General features: G+C 38.3%; 1 protein-coding gene across 2 annotated transcripts in view; it reads right to left on the bottom strand.

The window, feature by feature from the left end:
• Nucleotides 1-19,779, bottom strand: part of LOC117428042 (S phase cyclin A-associated protein in the endoplasmic reticulum-like) — a 98,498-nt gene that overhangs the window by 49,400 nt on the left and 29,319 nt on the right. For both annotated transcript variants that reach the window (XM_058995284.1, XM_058995283.1), the window contains exons 14-20: nucleotides 19,580-19,720; nucleotides 18,390-18,545; nucleotides 17,123-17,265; nucleotides 16,440-16,521; nucleotides 15,756-15,908; nucleotides 12,621-12,728; nucleotides 6,240-6,376 (exon numbers count right to left, since the gene is read on the bottom strand). In XM_058995284.1, the coding sequence (XP_058851267.1) occupies nucleotides 6,240-6,376; nucleotides 12,621-12,728; nucleotides 15,756-15,908; nucleotides 16,440-16,521; nucleotides 17,123-17,265; nucleotides 18,390-18,545; nucleotides 19,580-19,720 (920 nt within the window). The remainder of the gene's footprint in view (nucleotides 1-6,239; nucleotides 6,377-12,620; nucleotides 12,729-15,755; nucleotides 15,909-16,439; nucleotides 16,522-17,122; nucleotides 17,266-18,389; nucleotides 18,546-19,579; nucleotides 19,721-19,779) is intronic.

Raw genomic sequence — 19,779 nt, 5'->3', positions numbered from 1 at the left:
GAACATAAAACAAGCCGTGCGTTTCCTGCCAGCGACAATGACAATGTGATCAAACCACAAAGAACCTGCTGCTCACAGATTACTATAAACTGCAAATGCCAAGGGAACCTAATGGAGCAAGCTGTTTTCAGGAAATCTTTATGGACTGTTGTATAGAAAGAAGCATTAAAAAACAGATCCAGTTCTTTCAGTACCTCTTTCCAAACTAGCTGCCCATGTCAGGTATTTATGTACTACAATGTCTTCTACAGATGTTTTTAAATACGATTTCTTCAGTTGTGTCCAAAATGGAATAAGCAGCCATCAGACAAGTGTTCATGTTAACCAGGAGTAGTGGGTTAATATGAACAATGTTAATACCACCTCTTCCACCAATCCCTCTCCTCCCAAACAACAAATTTATAAATACTTAATGGATACATTTATTTATATGGCTCACAACAGCAGTGCATGTTTTACATTGTGCCTCTTTCCATGATATATGGTTTGCTGGTAATCACATAAACTGCAGATAAACAGCTTTTTCAACTTGAACCCCGCTGGGTGTCATTTCATAGTTGTGGTTTGGAAATCCAGAGAACTGTGAATGAGTTTCGGATCTTTGTTTTATCGTGCTAGCTGAAGAAACCTGTTCAGACACTTTGGAGTATTTGTGTTTATGCTGGCGGAGAGCCAAAGCTATAGAGGATCTCAGACAGGGCTGCTCTGCTGCTGCCTACAGTGGCTCCAACACGCCTGGAAATCACAGGTGAAAGCCATCATTTGCCAATCAGCCTTAGACAGACTTCACTACAATCTATCTGCATTAGAAACTGCTTTGGCAGCAGCACAGTTTGGTTAGAAAATAAACAGGAAAGGTGTGCGCTTTATCAGTGCTTGAACAAAAGAAATGCAGAAAAAAAAAAAAAAGTAGGGAGCCTTCACACACGTAACCCATTGGGGCATTAAGATGCAATAATTTAGTATATATCTAAAGAATATGATGTTAATTAGAAACTGGCAATTGTTTCTTGAAGGACTATAATAAAAATAAGAGATAATTTGATAGCTGCCAAAAGGGCCGGGAAGGGGTTCACATTTCTTTATCATAAACACTAGTCCTGGAGGTAATCTATTATTCAAATACAAAACATGTGAGCGATCTGTAGAATTGGCTATTTAGGTTCTGCATTCTTCTAATAAACTTTAGAGGCTGGTATAGCATTTTATACATTGTCATCTATTGTATTTTAACATTCAGAAAGTTGGACAAAACAAGCACCTTATTTTACCAGTTCTGGTTGAGGAAGTTTAATACAACATGGCTTGGTTAACAATTCAATGAGAGATAACAGTAAGCCATGAACACACACACACACACACAAACCGGCTTGTTCAAATGGCACTTCTAATCTACACATTGCTGATCCGTCAGAGCCTAGGTGCAGTGCTGATTACATTTGCTATCGGGACCACTGACACTATATACAAACATACTGCAATAACATGACACAATCCCAGAGTATCAATCCTGCGTGTCATTCCAGAGTAAACAAAGCTGCTTGCGCCAGTTAATTATAATGCAGATTGTGGGCACTTAGATAAAGGGAATTCTTATTAATGGAGACATTTTCCTTATTAGGTCAAAACTGATGTCCTGATACACGGGATGAAACTTGTAATGTGGGAAATGAAGTTCAGCTTTCTGTAGAAATTGGTGAGAATTAAAGAGCTGCTTTGCGCACACTGCTCTTTCCATTTTGTCGGTTGCTAATATAATGAATTATAGGAAAATGCTGAAGACAGCCCTCCCTTAGAGCTACGCAGTTGTTTTGCTTTGAGGAGATGTCTCCAGTGAACCCTGACTGGAAGACGCTCTGTCTCCATTACCTGGTGGGACTGGCTTGGGCGGAAACACCTGAAAGCGTCTCGTCAGCCAATTCCCATGTTTTCTTTGGGGTCAAAAGCAGGACGTGTTGGAAGGTGCCGGTATAGTTAGCAGAGTTTCTCTACCATCTCCACCTTTAACTGCAGATAAATCTACCCTATGCAACTTGATTAGTGAATTATTGCCAAATTGCTTTTATTTCATGCTTTTGTTTGTAATATGCACATATAAATATGTCCCATTTCATGCATTTCGAAACTCAGCTCACTCATGTACCTACCTGATTAATATGCCTACATTATTAGGATGGCAACAATTTGCATTGCTTTAAGAGCTCAGCTATAAAGAGATTAACCATTCCAGTGACCTCAATTTACATATGGTGTATACTATTTTAATTGTGCCAATGGTAGATCTCAAGAGACCATATGAGTAAATGGTTTAAACAAATAGTGACAAGGCAGAATTACTTTTATCACCACCCCTACTGGAAACAAGCAAGATCCATAAACTCAATACACAATATAGCTTTTTAAATGGAACACTTATTGGGCTATAGAAGATCTGGCTGGTTAAATCAATCATTCTTTTTTTTTTTTTTTTTTTTTTTTTAAAAGCCTCTGTTTTTATTGGTCAATTTAAAGAGCTTGCATTGGCTGGAATTGCTCCTAGATGCTTGATTGGGTTTTAATTTAAGAAAGATCCTTATCCTGTTACTTTTGAAAAGAACAGACATAGAAGTTCATCTCAGCTGGTTCGTCCATCCAACTATTTCATATTTACTGTAATAATGCTTTTCACGATCACAGCATCATTTAAAAGCACGTGCTAACAGTTACATTATAAATTAAGGCAATCCCTGTATTATTATTATGCCTTTTTTAAATATATGCATGAGATCTAACATCCCCATAAGTGTTGTATGTACATTAAAATCAATTTCTGAGCAAATTACTGAAATTTAATAGCATGTAAACAAGGGGAGGTTTGAAGTGTAGCTTTAATTAAGACTGCTTTCATTTATAGACCCTGCACCAAATGACCAAATAGGCATGGCAGAATCGGTGACTTTGTAAACTTGAAGCTAAAAGATACAAGGCTTACACAACACAATTAACACATATACAGATGCTTACCCACTAAAGCTTGAGCCTACAGCTACAAATGACTTCAAGGCACGAAGTGCATTACTACTACTGTTTATGCATACTGGTACAGGAAGTATTCTTATATTCTTATTGCTCTATGCAAGACATTTATCAACTATACATCACAGGTGAAATGTAAACCGCTTCAGATTTCATATAAACCTCAGACAATATTCCCCTACTTTATCAATGTAGATATTACGCTGTTCTACTGTGACAGGTTTACAGTCACTGAGGTTAAACGAGAGGCAATTGCTAAGCAATATATTACCTGCTACAGCAGGCTCAGTTAAATGGGCTTAGGTTATAAATATTAGTAATCAGTTTAAAAAACACAAAGCTACAATGCAGAACTAATAATCAATTAATCATGAACTGTCCCTTTGTTCACCTTAACTGGCTGTGGTATACAGCTAATACTAAAGGAATGCAACTTGTAAGGGAAAATGCATTTCTTAAAAGTGACAGTATATTCAAAGACCTAAATGTATTTTCAAGGTAATCAACATTTTCATATTACCGGACACTATGGCTCAAATAGATTCACGATTTCCCTATTTTATATCATAACAGAAACAAACAAAATAATGAATACTTGTAACCTATATGCACAAGTATAAAGTCCAAAATATGTTGTTAATCCACAAGAATGTATTAAGGTAAAAAGACATAAATATCACAAATGCTAGGTAGGTCAAGTCAATAAGAAAAAGGTGCTATTAGAGTTTCCTAAGTATTAAGTTTGAGCATTGTTCAGGGTGCAAAGTCAGCTAAGCTTTTAATCTATATGAATTTGTATGAATTATATGAAAAACACATTTTATGAAAATAACATCCTTTTTACAAGTGTATCAAACAGCAATCTCTGAAGTCATGCAACAGCTTAGATCACCTTTTTGCTGAATAAACAGAGCTTCTATTGCAAAGTAGATCTCAAGAAAGTAAAATCAAAACAGTGAGGATTGTGTTAGTGCTCCTCTGAAGGACGCACACAAAGCACTGAATACATTGTCAGCCATAAAATAAAACTACTAAAATTGAAACACCCCATAATTACACACAGGAGGACAATCAAGCAATCCCTTTGTTTAAAAACAGCATTTTCACTTCTTGATAGGTGTCATCCTTGAATTTGAGAAGGATTTTTTTCTACAGCAGCAGTGCAAAATGGTAGAGCAACTTTACAATCCCCTTGTATATTATTGATAAAATGGATAATTTACACACAGTAGTAGCCCATACAACAAGAAAGTCTCACAGCTGAAGTGAGGCTGACCACTAGCCTTTTTATAAAACATTTTTGTACACTCATGGCCTTTAAAAGCCAGTAAGTACTTCTCACAGCAGGGTGAGGGAAGTGAATGACAGGGAATATTTTACAGTTCTGCTTTCCGCATTGCAGAACCAAGACCTGGCGACTAGCAGATTGGGGTACTGCATGAATGAAAGAAAATGTATTTTGCTTTTACAAGAGCGCTGCATTTCAGTGTGAAAGTACAAGAACAGAGCGAGTCCGAAAATGTAAGTTTCATGCTTCGTAACAGCTGAACCAAATGCACCTCAAAAACTCAATGAAACACTTTCTAAATGTTCTTCCGGGTCTCTGGAAACTAGAACTTAGTGCCAATTAAAATACAGTCGGGGGGGAACTTCTGTACTTTATGTGCAGTTCCAATTTAGGCATTTAATTATTCCCACTTGGACATTTTTGAGAACTATAAAATGAGAAAAACACAGCATTGTCAAAACTCAAAGAAAGTGTGTGTAAGTACAAGGTTGTCGGGGGAGGGGAGCCAGTGTTATTTATTTGAAAACTTGTTAATCCAAAGAGATGTCTTGGCGATGACAAATGCAGAGAGGCGCTGAAACATTATGACCCAGGAAGTGCAAACACACATAAAAGGTTGTCTATCAAAAGGTCACTTTGAATATGCCCCTCTTCAGCTTGCATTTTCACAGGCTTATTTAGCAGTCACCCGTAAAGCAACGTCTTAGTTCAGAAACTGATGGTACAATGATAAGACAAAATAAACAAAAAAAGGGATTGCTGTGAAACACTTTAAAAGAAGGATAACATGTTAGCAAGAACTTCTTGTATTGTGGAATATACTGTACCGATCCCTCATTAAAACAGGCATGATGCAAAATTTGTCATTCATTTTGGGTTGCAATCATAAAGGTTTCAATGTGCTAATAAACGCTCTTAAGCCCATGAATATCTCAGCATGCTGATGCCTCTATGAATACATTTCTTTGTGTAAAAAGCCACTGAACACCGAACCATTGTATGCACAAATTTTTTTTTTTAAAAATGCTGTGACGGTCACCATCTTTGAAGATTTATCGAGCGTTGAGGTGATAATGGCAGTCTCTGCCAAAGTTTCATATGCATATACACTGCCAACTGGAGTCCCCCCCCTATATCTGTAAGTTACCTTACAGTCTCAATAGTGGATGTAAACGTTACGGTGTGCACTCAATAATTACTTACATGGCTCCTTTGAAGCAGTTGGTGCTGAAAAGGAATGTCAGGTAGACTGTATGTTTCACAGTTCAGTTAAAGATTCATTAAGGTTGTTAGACAAGTCTTTGATTCTGTCCCACTGGGGGTAACACGATACAGGCCCCTCGGATGTGGTAATGTCTTAAATAGAAATAACTACAGCAGGTGACACTGAAGTCACAAAGTGACTCGAGGAAGATGATGCAATGAGCTTGGTTCAACCCAATGACAAACTGCGCATCCGATCACTCACTTTCCATTTCAAGATGTTTTCAACTTTTTTTTTTTTTTTTTCTTGTAGTGACAGGCAACAAAATTGATTAAGCTCAGCCCTGGGAACTGACACTAAAGCACGCTGCCTTCTATTTGTTGATTACTATTGATTTTCTTTGATACTTCATTTAAAAATCAATAGCAGGGAAGAAAAATAGGCATGGTTTACACATACTTTAACATACTATTGTACACTAGAGGAGGCTCCAGTTTTGGCAGCCCGCTGGCAGCCAATTATGTGAAAAGCTCTTAACAGGTGAAAGCAAGGGCTCCAGATCGATTTTCAGTTTTTTCCCCCAATCACAGAAAGTGGCTATAAATTAAGCTCATCAGTGTTATTTTTAAGACAACCATGAAGCAAATAACTGTATGCTTTTCCTCAGCTTGTTATATGTAATGCCCTTCCTTTCTTTGTTGAAGTGCACACGAGATGGGATGGACGCGTTACCTGGAGTTCATCCGAGCTCGAAGCTTCTTCGCTTTCTTCCTCGCTTTCTGTTTCTCCTCTCCGTCTTTCAGCGTCTCCACCGGGACAGAGCTATCAGTCACAATGTCCACAATGTACTTCTTTAAGGAAAGGTGTTCCTAAATGGAGATGTTTAAAACAAATCAGAAATAGTTCCGCCTTATTTTACTTTTATTATTATGAGGATTTCCACGCTATCAAAATCTAATAACATCATTCAATTACTGGATGCTTTAATGCTTTATTTTTAAAACTAGAAAAATAAAGATATATGCACAAACATGCAGTTAAAACCCCACTTAATACAACTGCAACCAACCATGATCTCATCAAAGATGACCTCTGTCAAATTACACCTTCAACCCATGAAAGGTAGGTATGTTTGCAGAACTCTTCCCCTTATAAGAGACTGGAATCTGAAACTATTGTTTTTCTTACATGTCTTTAGTCTCTGTGCAATGGTACAATTTTAACCCAGATAACCAGAGTTTTGTATTTCTTATTAAAAAGAAAAAAAACCAGTAAATCTTACCGTAGGTCATATTTTGAAGCAAATGCTAAGGCACATTTTCAGAGATGACTAAAACAGTTTTAGTGGAATAAAACGTGCACAAAACAATAATTGAAGCTTTTTCTTGCGATATCTATACTGTTTAATTCTGTTCCATTTTCCCTGTCTCCAAAATAGCGCTCTTTCTAAAACATTACTTGTTGATACTGTGCATCCATGCATATATAAAGAAACTTTAACATGATCATAAAATGACCTTTCCAAGTTTCAAGGCCAGCAGTCTATTGCTTTGCACAATTACAGCACTTCAAACAAAGTGTGTCTTTTTGTCATTTTTCTTATTGCTGTGAACAGCTTCATTGCGGCCAGCTAATCAGTATCTAAAGAGACAACAACTTCCAGAGGAATTTGCCATTGAGTAGTGCACCAACTAGTGATGGCTTCCGGTTCCAAATAAGGCTTTGTCATTTCAAATGAAAAGCTTATTGTGGAGGAATGATGTGGCAAACATGTCAAGTACAACCACCCTGCTGTTTTTTTACAAAACCTTTTCATACAAGCTTCACCAAAACAGTGTAGGAATCTGTGTGAGATAGGCGTGATATCTGCAAAGCTGTTCAAAATGGATTTTTATCTAGTAATAGATAATCCGACCTAATTTATATATGAAGGTATACAACAAGATCTAATTTACATATAAAGGTTAATGGCAAAACAGTCATTATCATTGCATCATTATAATATCATAGTTCTGCCAATCTCTCACTACTCACTGTTAAATGCTATTAAAACAAGTGCAACAGGTGGGTGCAACGCCTTGGTTTTGCTTTTTAAACAGAGGACATAAAGTTTACCTTGTACAATTCACTTTATGTCCTGGCTGAGCAAATTCATGCTAACAAGCTTAGCATTGTTTGAAGGGGGTTGATTCTCTGGCTGGTGTCATGCCTGACTGCTCTAGTCTTTCACAGATTTTATACCAGGTATCCATTCCCATCTGGATCAGCTGGATACAGCATGGCAAGCACCTGAGCTATAAAAACAATCTGTACATGCTTTCAAAATGTATAACATATCAGAAAATAGGCAATGTGTCATCTCAGTAGAATGACATATTTAAGTGAATTTCTGTTTGTCCATCCAGCTGAGAGAGTGGATAGCACAGTGACGAGAGCCTATGATCAAGGAGATGATATGGGCTGGAATATACTGGGTCAATAAAATGAAAAATAATACATTTATAAAAAATGTGGGAACAGCAAGATCCACTGTTTATTACAGAATTGATCTGGACATATCATTGCACCCAGAAGGTTTGGGAGAAGTAAGGCAAGTGAACGAACCCCGAAACGAGACACCCAGTGAATAACGACTAACGATTTACCTTTGGGGCGATTGTCGTTTTCTGTCCACTGACAAAATTATTGCAAATGAACACCTTCCTTGGCATTTCAGTTCAGTCTGTTTGGGTGTGGGTGGTGGGGATGAAACGTAACCAGTCTATCCACCTGCAGGTGTAGAATACAGGGCTGCGCTTATCAGGACTACAATCTGCCCAGCAATGCCCCTTCTTGTTCCTAGTGACAGCAGAAACTAAACACGGCTAATCCTTGCCTCTGAAATATATACTACCTGAAAGACGGCTAACCAGTCATCTTCAGACACAAGGAGCAGCCAACCAGCTGTCCGCCCTTGCCGCCCTGTGACAATCACAAACACTGTCCTCATGAGGACAAGGCAGGATGATGAATGAGGAAGCAGCCAGCGTCCCGCTACCGACTCTCATCCCCCTCTCTGATCTAATCTGGGGTTTAATAGACGACTCAAATAGCACTACAAAGTTCAACGAGCTTATTCATTTATCAGCCCACAAGGGCCTGCAGAGCTGGGAGCTGTCAGGCGCACAACAAGAGAAAGAATGCTGTGCTGCCAAAGTGGAGATCCCGGGCTCAAGGTGTTTCTCAGCGTTCTCACCTTTCATGTGCAGCAGGCTGGATTAATATAATAAAAAAAACAAAAAAAAAAAAAAAACTGCGGCTGTAACGCCTTCTGTTGCAACAAATAGGAAGACAAAAATGCCCTGAAGATAGACTGGAGAAATCAAAAGTGTGCTCCCCAGCTTAAAGCTGAAGTTCCATCCAAAGGACTTATATATTTAAAAATAAAAAATACAATGTTTTAGACTTTCCCAACACAGAAATGATTCACTGTATAGGAACTACAAGAGAAGTGTAAAGTAAAATGAGAGGATTTACTTAAACTAAAGATCGTGTATGTTTAAAAACAAACTTTTTGAAGATGTCTTTTGATTTATTTATTTTTAAATAGTACATGCATGAGGGAGTCTTGTCTATAGAAACAGCAGATGTCTCTGCTTCATGTAGCCTTCAGAAACACAGGAATGATGATGTTTATATCTGGCAGCCAATACTTGTGCATGAAGGGTTAATCTAAACTGTATTAAATCAAAATGAACCTTTTACTTGAAAGGACATATACATATTATTAAAAAATGGTTTGTCACACATGAATTATTTTTCAGATATTAAAGCCATCTTAAAACAAGTTTCATTTTTTTTCTTTTTAAATCAATAAACTCGACATGGTTTTGTATAGTTTATGCATACACTTTTTTTTTATTTATTTTTTTTAATGTAATTTAGTTTGATAAGTTACTGCTAAAATGCATATCCATAGCTGGAGCACCCCAACTGTGTGGTACAATCCAATCTTTCATAAGTAATCCAAAAAACTGTAAAGGCTAAAGTCTGTAGGGCTCCAGCGTGAACATGGGGGCAAGTACTGTTAAAGGTACTTATTCTGGGCCCTTACTATCCATGAATGACACAGCCAGTGCCTTACAGCTCCCCAGCATCATATCAGGTACCCATTCACAGGGCTGACAGCTCTTGGACATTGACTGGGTGCCATACTGAGGCCTAATAATCAACAAACCTGCTACACTTCTATTAAAATATTACTGACACTGCAGTGCCAAAATAAATGTTAGAAGAAAAAAAAAGTATTATTATTGGCTAGAAGTGTTATGTAGTTTACAGGCCATTTTCTACACTGGTTATTCTAGTGCACTCCAAGGAATAATCAAATGCATCCCGGTCCACAGTGCTACTTCATCCAGCCCAGCCTGACCTGACCTGACCCGACAGATGCTCTGCAATCTTCCTAAAAGGGGCAACGCTTATATTGTTTACTGTTTACCTAGACGGGATTATTTCTGTAGCACCTTTAAAAAAAATAAGCCTGAACAATGGCTGTCTTGGGGCCTTATAAACTGCGTTAAAAGGATTAGGTTTGTCCAAACCTTTTTCCTAAAAGATGATCTATCAGGAGCATCTTCCTGACCAGATAATGTACAGTACACAACATCTGTTAGAAAGCTGACACCACAGCGACTACAGCCCAGATGTCAATACTATTAGTATCAGAAGAGCTGTTTGCTACAAGAGGTACATTGTTTAGTTCTGTATTCCATTACTAAGGAAAATATATTGCTATTTTTGAATTCTTGAATTCTCTCAAGGCAAGAAACTTATCACATCACTTGTCTTTAAATTACAAACTTTTGATACCGCTACATAACTAATGGCTGCAACTTTAATATTTTCGCAGAAGAAAAGATTTATTGAACAGCTTCCAATTTACTCAGTAATCTGACTAACTATGTAATATGTAACTTTTGTAAAAGCTGAGAATTCAAGAAAAAACATCCCTAACTGTTTGGGAATAATGGCGCTTTTGCAGGAAAAAGACAAAAGGACACAAAGAGGGTAGCCCGGGGCCCGAGAGGCTGACAATAACACTGTCTGCTTTTTGTCAGGGTAATATGAGGAGACTATTTAAAATATCACACCTATGGTGGCAGTAAAACTGTCATTTTATTATCTCATTATGTCAAAATGATATGTTCACCTATCTTTTCTCTTTTGTTTCCTCACTCTGCTACAAAGGGCTCTCAAGCTGGCTTCACCAGTTCTGGGAAATGATAGATTTGGTGCCCCTTCTATATATAATAGGACACAGCAAGGCACAGTTCAAAGGATATGCCATTGATGGACAGCGTGGAGAGACTGCAGTGGCAATCCTGCTTACAGGCTTCATTAGTCATTATTTAAATATAACTTTTACATTATTAATATTCACTTCATATAATAGTAAATGGAAAGTATATTTAAGCTGTTTCTAAACTATTGAGTATTATAAGGGCTATTACATATTTCTGTGTTATTTTTTTTTCTCTTACATTAATACACAATAGGCCAAAAGGCCAACTCCACACCTGCCTGCCCCATACAGCTCCTGCCCTTCACCAGATATCAACTCCCAGCTAACCTGACTGAAGCACAAACCCACTACCTTCTAGACTGAAGTCTAGCCACATGACTACTGTATTCCACTAACATTTTAAACTACATTAACCATTATACATTAAATGTGTGAAACTTCAACAACTAAAACAGACTCCGCATTTGACACAACAATTGCCACCAGTAGCTGTGTTAATTGGCAGTGGATTTAGAGGTTAATCTCAGAACCAGTTTTAAAATTAATTTAAACACTGTTTTCTGTTCTTTGCAGAGCTCCCCAATTTATATAAATAAGGTAGAGGATTTAATAAAATACACTAGATCTAAATATACCCACACGCTACAGATTAATATTGCAGAATGAGTGTTTTTTTTAAAATCCACTGTCCTGGCTTAGGAATTGGTCTAATGCATGCAGCATACAGAGCGTCTGACCACTTCCATGGAATGGATTTTGTGTTGGGAAGTAAGACCTGCCCTGTGAGATGACTGAGTACCCATGAGCCAGCGGAGTGAGTGGGTGGGAACGGTTCAAGGGTTCTGCTCACACCCTGGGAATTTCAATTTAGTCTTCTATTACAACTGCAATTTATGAATGTGACCTTTAACTTGTGCCTGACCTGGATATGGAACCCCTCACACCCCCCACTTCATCAAGCAATGGCTACCTGATTCCTTGCAGCCCTTAAATGAAATGCCCTCACTTCAAAAATAAAAATGTGTCAAAGAGCACAAGAGGGAAGGAGCTGGAGTGTCAGCTTTGAGAGGTCAGTGATCATTTCTTTGTATGAGGCTAGAGGTGAACAATAAAGAATCCAATATGTCAAACACAAGGGGTCACGGGCATAGCATATATAATATTAAAACAGGACAGAAGACAAGCAATAACTGTAAGTACCAAATGCATATTGCAAAGCTATGCATTCACATAAGCTGCTGTATTCTCCAGAGGCACATCCAATACTGCTCATAATAATCTGGGTTTCTATTACAAGCCTTCAAAAATGCCTGGGATCTTCAGTTGCCAAATAGCCTATTAAAAGTGAAGAACTAGGTTATGAATTCTGTATAGTTGAGCCAAACACCTCCATATCTAAAATCGTTAAAAATTAGCCATTATATTTAAATACATTTGAATTGTAGGAAGAACCGAAAATGCATGATTTTAATTTAGCTGTTTATTCACAAAATTTCCGAAACTTCCTTTAAATGGTTCATTCTTATAGGCATGATCATCTCATATGTCTGCTTTGGGCAGTGTATCACCAGCATGTGAAAGTGTCTTGCCGCAAATACCGCTGTTTATTATTTAGGCCAGCAGAAAAGAGACTGAAGAACTAACATAATGAATTAAAGTGGAAGTGGAAGGCATTAGAGATTGCACATGGAAGAGGTTAGAATGAAGGTATGGAGGTCAAAAGGTGAGGCATATAACACAACAGTTGTCAAAAGTACAGGAGGGCTGTGATATGGCTAATCTCCTATTGCAAGCAGGACCGTGAAAGCTTCTCTCTGCAATTAGCGTACCACTTCCTCGTCTGAGAGCTCCCTGCCCTGGATGCTGCTGCTGTCTCTCACTGCCTGCTGGTGCCCCTTCCCTTTGATGTGGCTGAACAGGTACACCTCAGAGGTGATCTGCAATCAGAGAAGGAGAACAGGAACAGTTGGTAGAGCTGGTTCTATGGGTAAGAACATATGACCACGAGCAGGTGTGATGGCTCAATACATCAGTGCTATGCTACTGGCAGTCATCAAGGCAATTCATATGAAAGGGTGGCAGATCTCAATATATTTACAACTGTTCAAATGGGACCCTCGCTGGTATTTACGTATTTTCTCACGTGCAGGGTTAGATGTTTGATTGTCATTTTTGTTATGAATCAAACATTGTCAGTATTAAGATCAATTGTGCAATGATAAGCCAAATGGCCTGCTCATGTTCATAAACTGTAAGTTCTTTAGTTGCTTTAGATATCTGCCTATTTTTTTTTTTATGTATGCAAAAATACATACTAATAATATAGAACTAAGTAAAGTATTGCAGTTCTGGTCAACAGTGTGTCTTATCCAAATAATGAACCCCAGAAAACTAGTGGCTGACACATCCGGTTGTGAAGTTTGACAGCACTCTTACCACGGTCCTGTCTGTACTAGATCAGTGACCTTCTGATGAGCCATGCATTTCATATTTCTCTCATACAGTTTGATAATATTGCTAGGAAAAGGTGATGGATTGACAGCATGTGTGATTGCACACCTCTTTCCCCCTACAGATCAATTAAACTGCCCAGCTGGTCCCCCTAATGGACAGAATACCTGATCAGTGGCACAACCCTGTTTAATGGTTCGAGCAGTTTAAACTCTGTGTTCATTAAAACCTCTGGGCTTCTTTTTCAGCAACAGCTACCAAACTTGTCACGTGTTGTCATTATGAGAAGGGAAACTAACCTCACAAAACAAAGTTCACTATTCCATGCAGGACGTTGATAGGCTACAGTAACTATGCAGATTCCTGTTGAGCTTACTTACAGCTAGAAACAAACAAATAATATAATTCCATAATACCAAGATTTTTAGTATCAAAAAGTGTTCTCCAATAGAAAACCACTGACACAGGCACATTATGAAAAAAAAAAAAAAAATTATAATAATTGATACAGTCTTTGTGGGGCCTGTCCATGCCACAGTAACCAATACACTGGCTATTCTCTTCCAAAAGCGTGCTGTCTTTTCTTCATCATCTGTGTTGGTAATACTCCAACAGAAATCTTGTAGTGCAATCTTTCAGTTTGAACTTTATCCAGGCCCTGTGGTGATACGTATTGGGTCTGTGACCCTTCATTCGAACAGAACTTGATACCTAAGTTGATTTAGAGTTGTTTTAATTCGAACCAGCAATAATTACTCAGTGAGTTCCTGGAGTTTAGAATAGTTTGCTTTCTACATATTTGTTTAAACCAATATCTATGACTGCAATGTCACTACTGCTGACAATGCTAAGGAGTGGACAAGTCATATAATCATGAATTTATTTGGTTTCCATTGGTGCTCCGACCCAAGAACAGAATTCCCTTTGAATAAAAAGCTATGCAGCTCTATGGTAATATGTTTTGGTTAAATAATTACCAATAATAATAATTTTGCTTGAAGGTTTGCCCTGGGCTACATGGATCAATACTGATTATACACAGCAGTCTCTTAGTCTGTACCGGGCTCATCCCCAAGGTTTTATTTGATCTTTCTTGATTTTTACAAGGTTTTACTTCTACTTTGTTCCACTCCAGTGTTTTTTAGTGTTCACTGAAACCAGACTTTAAAAGGCTTTGCAAGGGCACTTTGGCAGGAGGCCCTTAACATCTTCACTGGCATCAGAATTCCTTCCTCAGCTCATTCCTGAAGGTGTAAATGATCTCTCTGAAGCCTTTTTTTTCTTTATCTATCGTTATCTTCCTTTCTCTGTGACCAAATACATATTTTCTTGGAGCTACATTTCTTTGATTGCTATATTTAGTATAAACCATTGTATTAAAAAAACAGCACCTGCAGCATAAATAGTTATTTAAATCTTTAATGTATTTTATGTTAGTTGATTTAAGCCAATGTATGCATTTCAAATTCTGTTTTAAGCTTTTCTCTCTTCAGAGTGCTACCTTCCCCATAGCTTTTCATATTTCATTCGCCCAATTATAATAGGCAACTGTAAACAATTGTAATTATTGTTATTCCTACAATGCTTTCTTAACTCTGGATAACATGCATTTCCAGTCATTCCTGTAATTCTTTATTCAACACTTATAAAGCGGATATAAAGCGTATAGAAAACTGTAAGAAAATGTACACTACAAATTACAGTTTTAAAATGTAATCAGTCTAAAAATAATCAAATATTAAATATTCTTGCTTTGTAAATCAACCCACATGTTCCAGTCTTTTGTTTTCCATAAAACAAAACTGTGTATGCCGTTTGTCAAGCCTTGAAACACGTATTTAAAAACGTAGGGAGTTTTATTCTGGCTTTTTCTTTCTGAATTTTGACCAGGAAGATCTATGGGGTTCGGATTAGTGTCTGTATCAGGGAGAAGAGAAGGTAAAAAACAACAACCTCAAGCTGGCCAATATCATTAAACAGAGTGCTTGCTGCTGACCTAAGGATGATCACTTGAGTCGAATGCTGGCCAAGGGCAAAAAACACTGAGAAAGGTCACAATCTCCAAGGTGCTTCTTTCTGCTTGTTCTGAAAGAAGCATGTTCCAGATAATTGGATGCTTTCAGATGGGTTTCCTTCTGCTTTATTAAGAATAACCATCTAGGCATTAAACGTACTTGTGTTTAACAGTTCATGTTTTAAATGTAAATGTTACGTGTTGTATTTTGCAATGCAGATGCATACTTCACTTATCAAGATAATTTGTTTAGTTGTGTCCCAGAGCACCTGCCACCATTTGGCTTTAGCGCTTTTAAACTGGTTCCTACACACCTCCTGCCTGCTTGCACTTCAGTCTTTAACAGGGAGGCTTGCTGATCGCCACAGTGTATGGTACCCAAAAGCTATGTCATGGACCGGAAGACTACAAAGAATACAGTAACAAAAGAGAGGAAAGCCAGTAAAGCAGTACGTATTGAATAATTGTGGGTTGTACCTAAAGACGGCTTCTCTCTTACCGTCACATTACAGAGGGAACACTGTTTTTTGCGTTCATAAGGCGTGAGCTTGGGTGCGTAGTCAGTATTGGCGTGTCTTCCACTGCTCAGCTCTGCAGCCTTTTCTTTCCTCTGTTCAATCTGTTCCATGTGCCTGCGGCTGCTTTCGTCATGCTGAATTGAAAAAAAGAGGATACATCTTTTTTTTTTTTTTTTTTTTTTTTTTTTTTTTTTAAATAAAAACATTTGTAACGAGGTAACATTTTCATATTCTTACCTATACAGGTATGTATCCTCTTCAGTTACATCAAGGTCTGGAGGTACTGTATCTTCAGATAATCATATCTAAACAATGTCATTTTAATAATAACCTGCCTGACATGAAGGAGGGTGAGATCTGAGCTAATGAGGCTACTTAAGTTAGTGGACAGCTGCTGAAGACTATAACATGTGCTTTAAAGTGTAAATCAATCCCATTAAATCAATGTACTGTTCAACAGTACTAGTACTGCTGCACGGTAGCCTTTTAAAATCATTGCCATGTCCTGGCTGACACAGCAGCTCAATGACTTGCACCAGGGCTTCAGGCGGTGTGAGTCTGTATTGATAAGTAGCAATAGTAGCAGTGCAGTTTAGAAGGATGTTTGTCTCCTTGAGTTTAATGTTTACCTTCCTATTGACACACTATATTGCTTATGCATGCACCTTTTGCTGTATCTTTTTCTGCAGTTCCTCCATGGCTTCCTGTTGAGCTGCACTCAGGGCAGCAAGTCGCTCCTCTCGATCTCTAGAAGAGAAGAATACAGAAGACACATTTAACCAGACTATAAAAGCATTATATTAACATATTTCCTCCTTAAGAGTCTGCAACGTAAAAAATGCATGTGCTTGTATGTATATGAATGTGTATGTCTACTATTTTCATCAAGTATCGGGTCAGCCGATACGGTCTCAGAAATAACAATTTGAAGAAAAAAACCTCTGAGAATCTATCCCCCCCATTTGTTTTCATGAGATCAGGCTATACATTCTTGGAACATTATGACATACTGAACAAGTATTTTAAATATCTTCCAATAACCAGACTACTTCTTAATAGGCATAGGTCTCAAATGGGCAGAAACACCCTCCTCTCCCTCAAGATGTTCCTATATAGAGCTGGTCTGGAAAGAGGTGTAGCCTGTGCCAGCAGACTCATTTCAAACCGAGTAAATTCAAAGTTTAAAAAAAAAAAATCGACAATTTCCTAATGAAAAAGAGCCTTGGTTAACCACTACTCTGTTTGTCTGGTAATGCTGCCAGATTACACAATTCTCAAAAGCAAAACAAACAAACAAAAAAAGGATCAGTGAGAGGGAGCTGCCTGGCTGCCTGTCAAGGCCACAGACCTGGCTCTTTCCCGTGCCGCATCCTCCCGCGCCCGCTCTCTCTCCTGTCTCTGCAGTTCGATTCGAGCTTCCTGCTCTTTCCTCCTTATCAATAACTCTTCCACCCGGGCCTGCCGTTCTGCTTCAAGGGCTCGTTTGCGCTCCTGCCAAAACAAAATATCTTCAGCAGTGCCCCCAGTACTGTGTCCTGCTCTCAAATGTATGTAGCCATGGTTTATAGATAGCTTGAACTATGCCACAAGCAGGTAGAAAAAGCCTGTTTTACGTGAAGTAAGTTTCATTTTTTTTTTGTCCCTTGACTACTGTAAAATATGTCCCAGTTCCCAGGGCAGTGATAATTATTTTCCAGTGGGGTCTAGTAAGCCAAGTTTTCAGCACCTTGTCAATGGAACTTAGCCTCCCATCCATTAAAAGGACAAGCTGGCCAGTTTACAGCTCAGTCCCTGTCCCTTTCAGGAGGTGATCATTTGTGACCATAGTGACACCTACTGCTAGAAACAAAACAGCTCAAGATGAGGGCTCTCCAATGACCATGGCAGGAGCCCGCTGCCACTAAAATATATGCAATGCATTTCTCCAGCATTTGTTCTAAAGAGAGATTATTAATTAAACAACATGAGAAATTGGCCACCAAACCTTATATCAATAATCTGGAAACTGGCCAAAATCTGGACATTTAAAAACAGTTAAATCTATACAAAAAAAAAAAAAAAAAAAAAAAAGTAGCTTTTTAAACAACAATGCTTCTCTCTGCCTAGGGCATGTGGCATGTAACATTATATATTTGTAACATCTGTTTATTTAAAATATCTATTAAGGTAATAATGATCCAGTGAGAATTACAGGGTGACCCGTCAGCAGCTGCAGCAATACATTAAGATGACCATCAAACACACAGTATCAGAGGAAATATAGTATAGTAGTTTGATGCTAAATAAGTTCATCTTAAAGTACACTGGAGAAGGGATTGCTAAACTATAAAAACAAGAAAGTATAATGCTCCTATTAAATACCAGTGAATAATGCAATTCCCCTGCGGTACAAAACAACTCGTCTTCGGTTTTCATCACAAGGCCTTTTTTTTATGTGCTTCTGTTATAAATGTTAAAGTATTAAAACAGGCTTTAGCTCCATTTCTGGATTTAAAAACACAATATTGTGAACCACAGCAGAACAACACAATGTATGGGCTTCACTCTGGTGGGTTACGATTTTATACCATTTTGGAATTACCAAAAACACATGGCAAGCTGCACTGGATCTATACCTGCACAGCCTCATCGCGCGCCTGCTTGTCCTCCTGTCTCCGCTGGCGTTCCTCCTGCAGCTCGTTCAGCCTCTGTTCGTACTCTTTCAGCTTGGCCAGGACATCATGCCTTTTGTTCTGTGCTTCAAGAGTGTTTATAAAAGCAATCTCATTCACCTGCAGAGATACAGAAATGGAAAAGGTCACCAAGTCTGTTAAATGGGCAAGTGAAGAGGATCAAATACGGCACATTAAAGAAACACTGCTAATCGTTTAGACTTGTGCAACTGCTTTCAATTCCCCAAAGAAATGCGCATGAACGTCCACTTCTGGGTCAGTGAAGAATGTGCAGCTCAAATGTGTAAAATCTTTTCAAGGAGAAAACCAACTATATAGGCACCAAGGAAAACGTTGTAAATACACTACATCTAGTTCAAATGAAAGAATTTAAGTAGTTACCAACAAAATCTGAAATTTGAAATGACGGTAACCTCTTACTACAGATGTTTTGCATTAACTTACATCAGCTAAGTTATGCGAATGTCTACCTATCAAGCCACAAAAAGAGAAACCGCAAAACCTGGGAGTCCAGAAGCCTGATGCAAGGTCTCAGGGAGCCGCCAGATTTTCTGCTCTGCTAACTGACTGGAACACATTAACAGCCAGGATTTCTCAGTTCAATGACTAGCAACCAGAATGGGAATACGAACAGGCATGTTGGGGCTAGCAACCAATGATACAGCTTTACTGCATCATACCTCAAAACAGCTTTTGCAGTCCCACTTGAAACCAATTAACTTTGACCTTTAGGAGGCCCTAGAGCAAAGTTAAATTCAAAAGGTGGGGTGCAAACAAGGATAGAAAACATCTGCCCTGCAAGAAGACATGTCAATTCATTAATATATATGAAGCATGCATGTCATCATAAAACAGTTATGAAGGTTGTAAGAAAATGCGTTAATTACGCAAGAAAATATTTTCATTAACACAAAGGTGGGTTAGCAGCATATCCACTGGTAAAAATGGCCATCCAGATACTTCCTGTGCTAAAACACAAGACTCTTTACTTTAACCTTTTAAGCCACATCAATAGACTAAAATGACAAACTAGCAGCTACTACAAAACAGCAACACCCTTGAAAGGAGGGTGCGGTATTGAGTGATTACAGGGAATGGAACCTAATTAAATATTTATCCTGTTATTTTCTCACCTTAGCGTCTTCCTCTTGTGCCTTTTTAACGATGGCCTGTAACTGCAGCTCTCGTTTAAACTCTGCATGAAGCAATTTCTCATCCATCATCTTCCGTCTCTGATCCAAGAGCTCCTCCTTCCACTTCCTGACCTCCTTCTCCTGAGGAAGAGAGCAGAACAGGGCAGGGTCAGCACGCTGCAGCCTTTCCACAGGTACTC

Source organism: Acipenser ruthenus, chromosome 21, assembly GCF_902713425.1.
Source record: "Acipenser ruthenus chromosome 21, fAciRut3.2 maternal haplotype, whole genome shotgun sequence".
Taxonomy (NCBI): domain Eukaryota; kingdom Metazoa; phylum Chordata; class Actinopteri; order Acipenseriformes; family Acipenseridae; genus Acipenser; species Acipenser ruthenus.
This window is presented reverse-complemented; position numbering and strand designations above follow the sequence as displayed.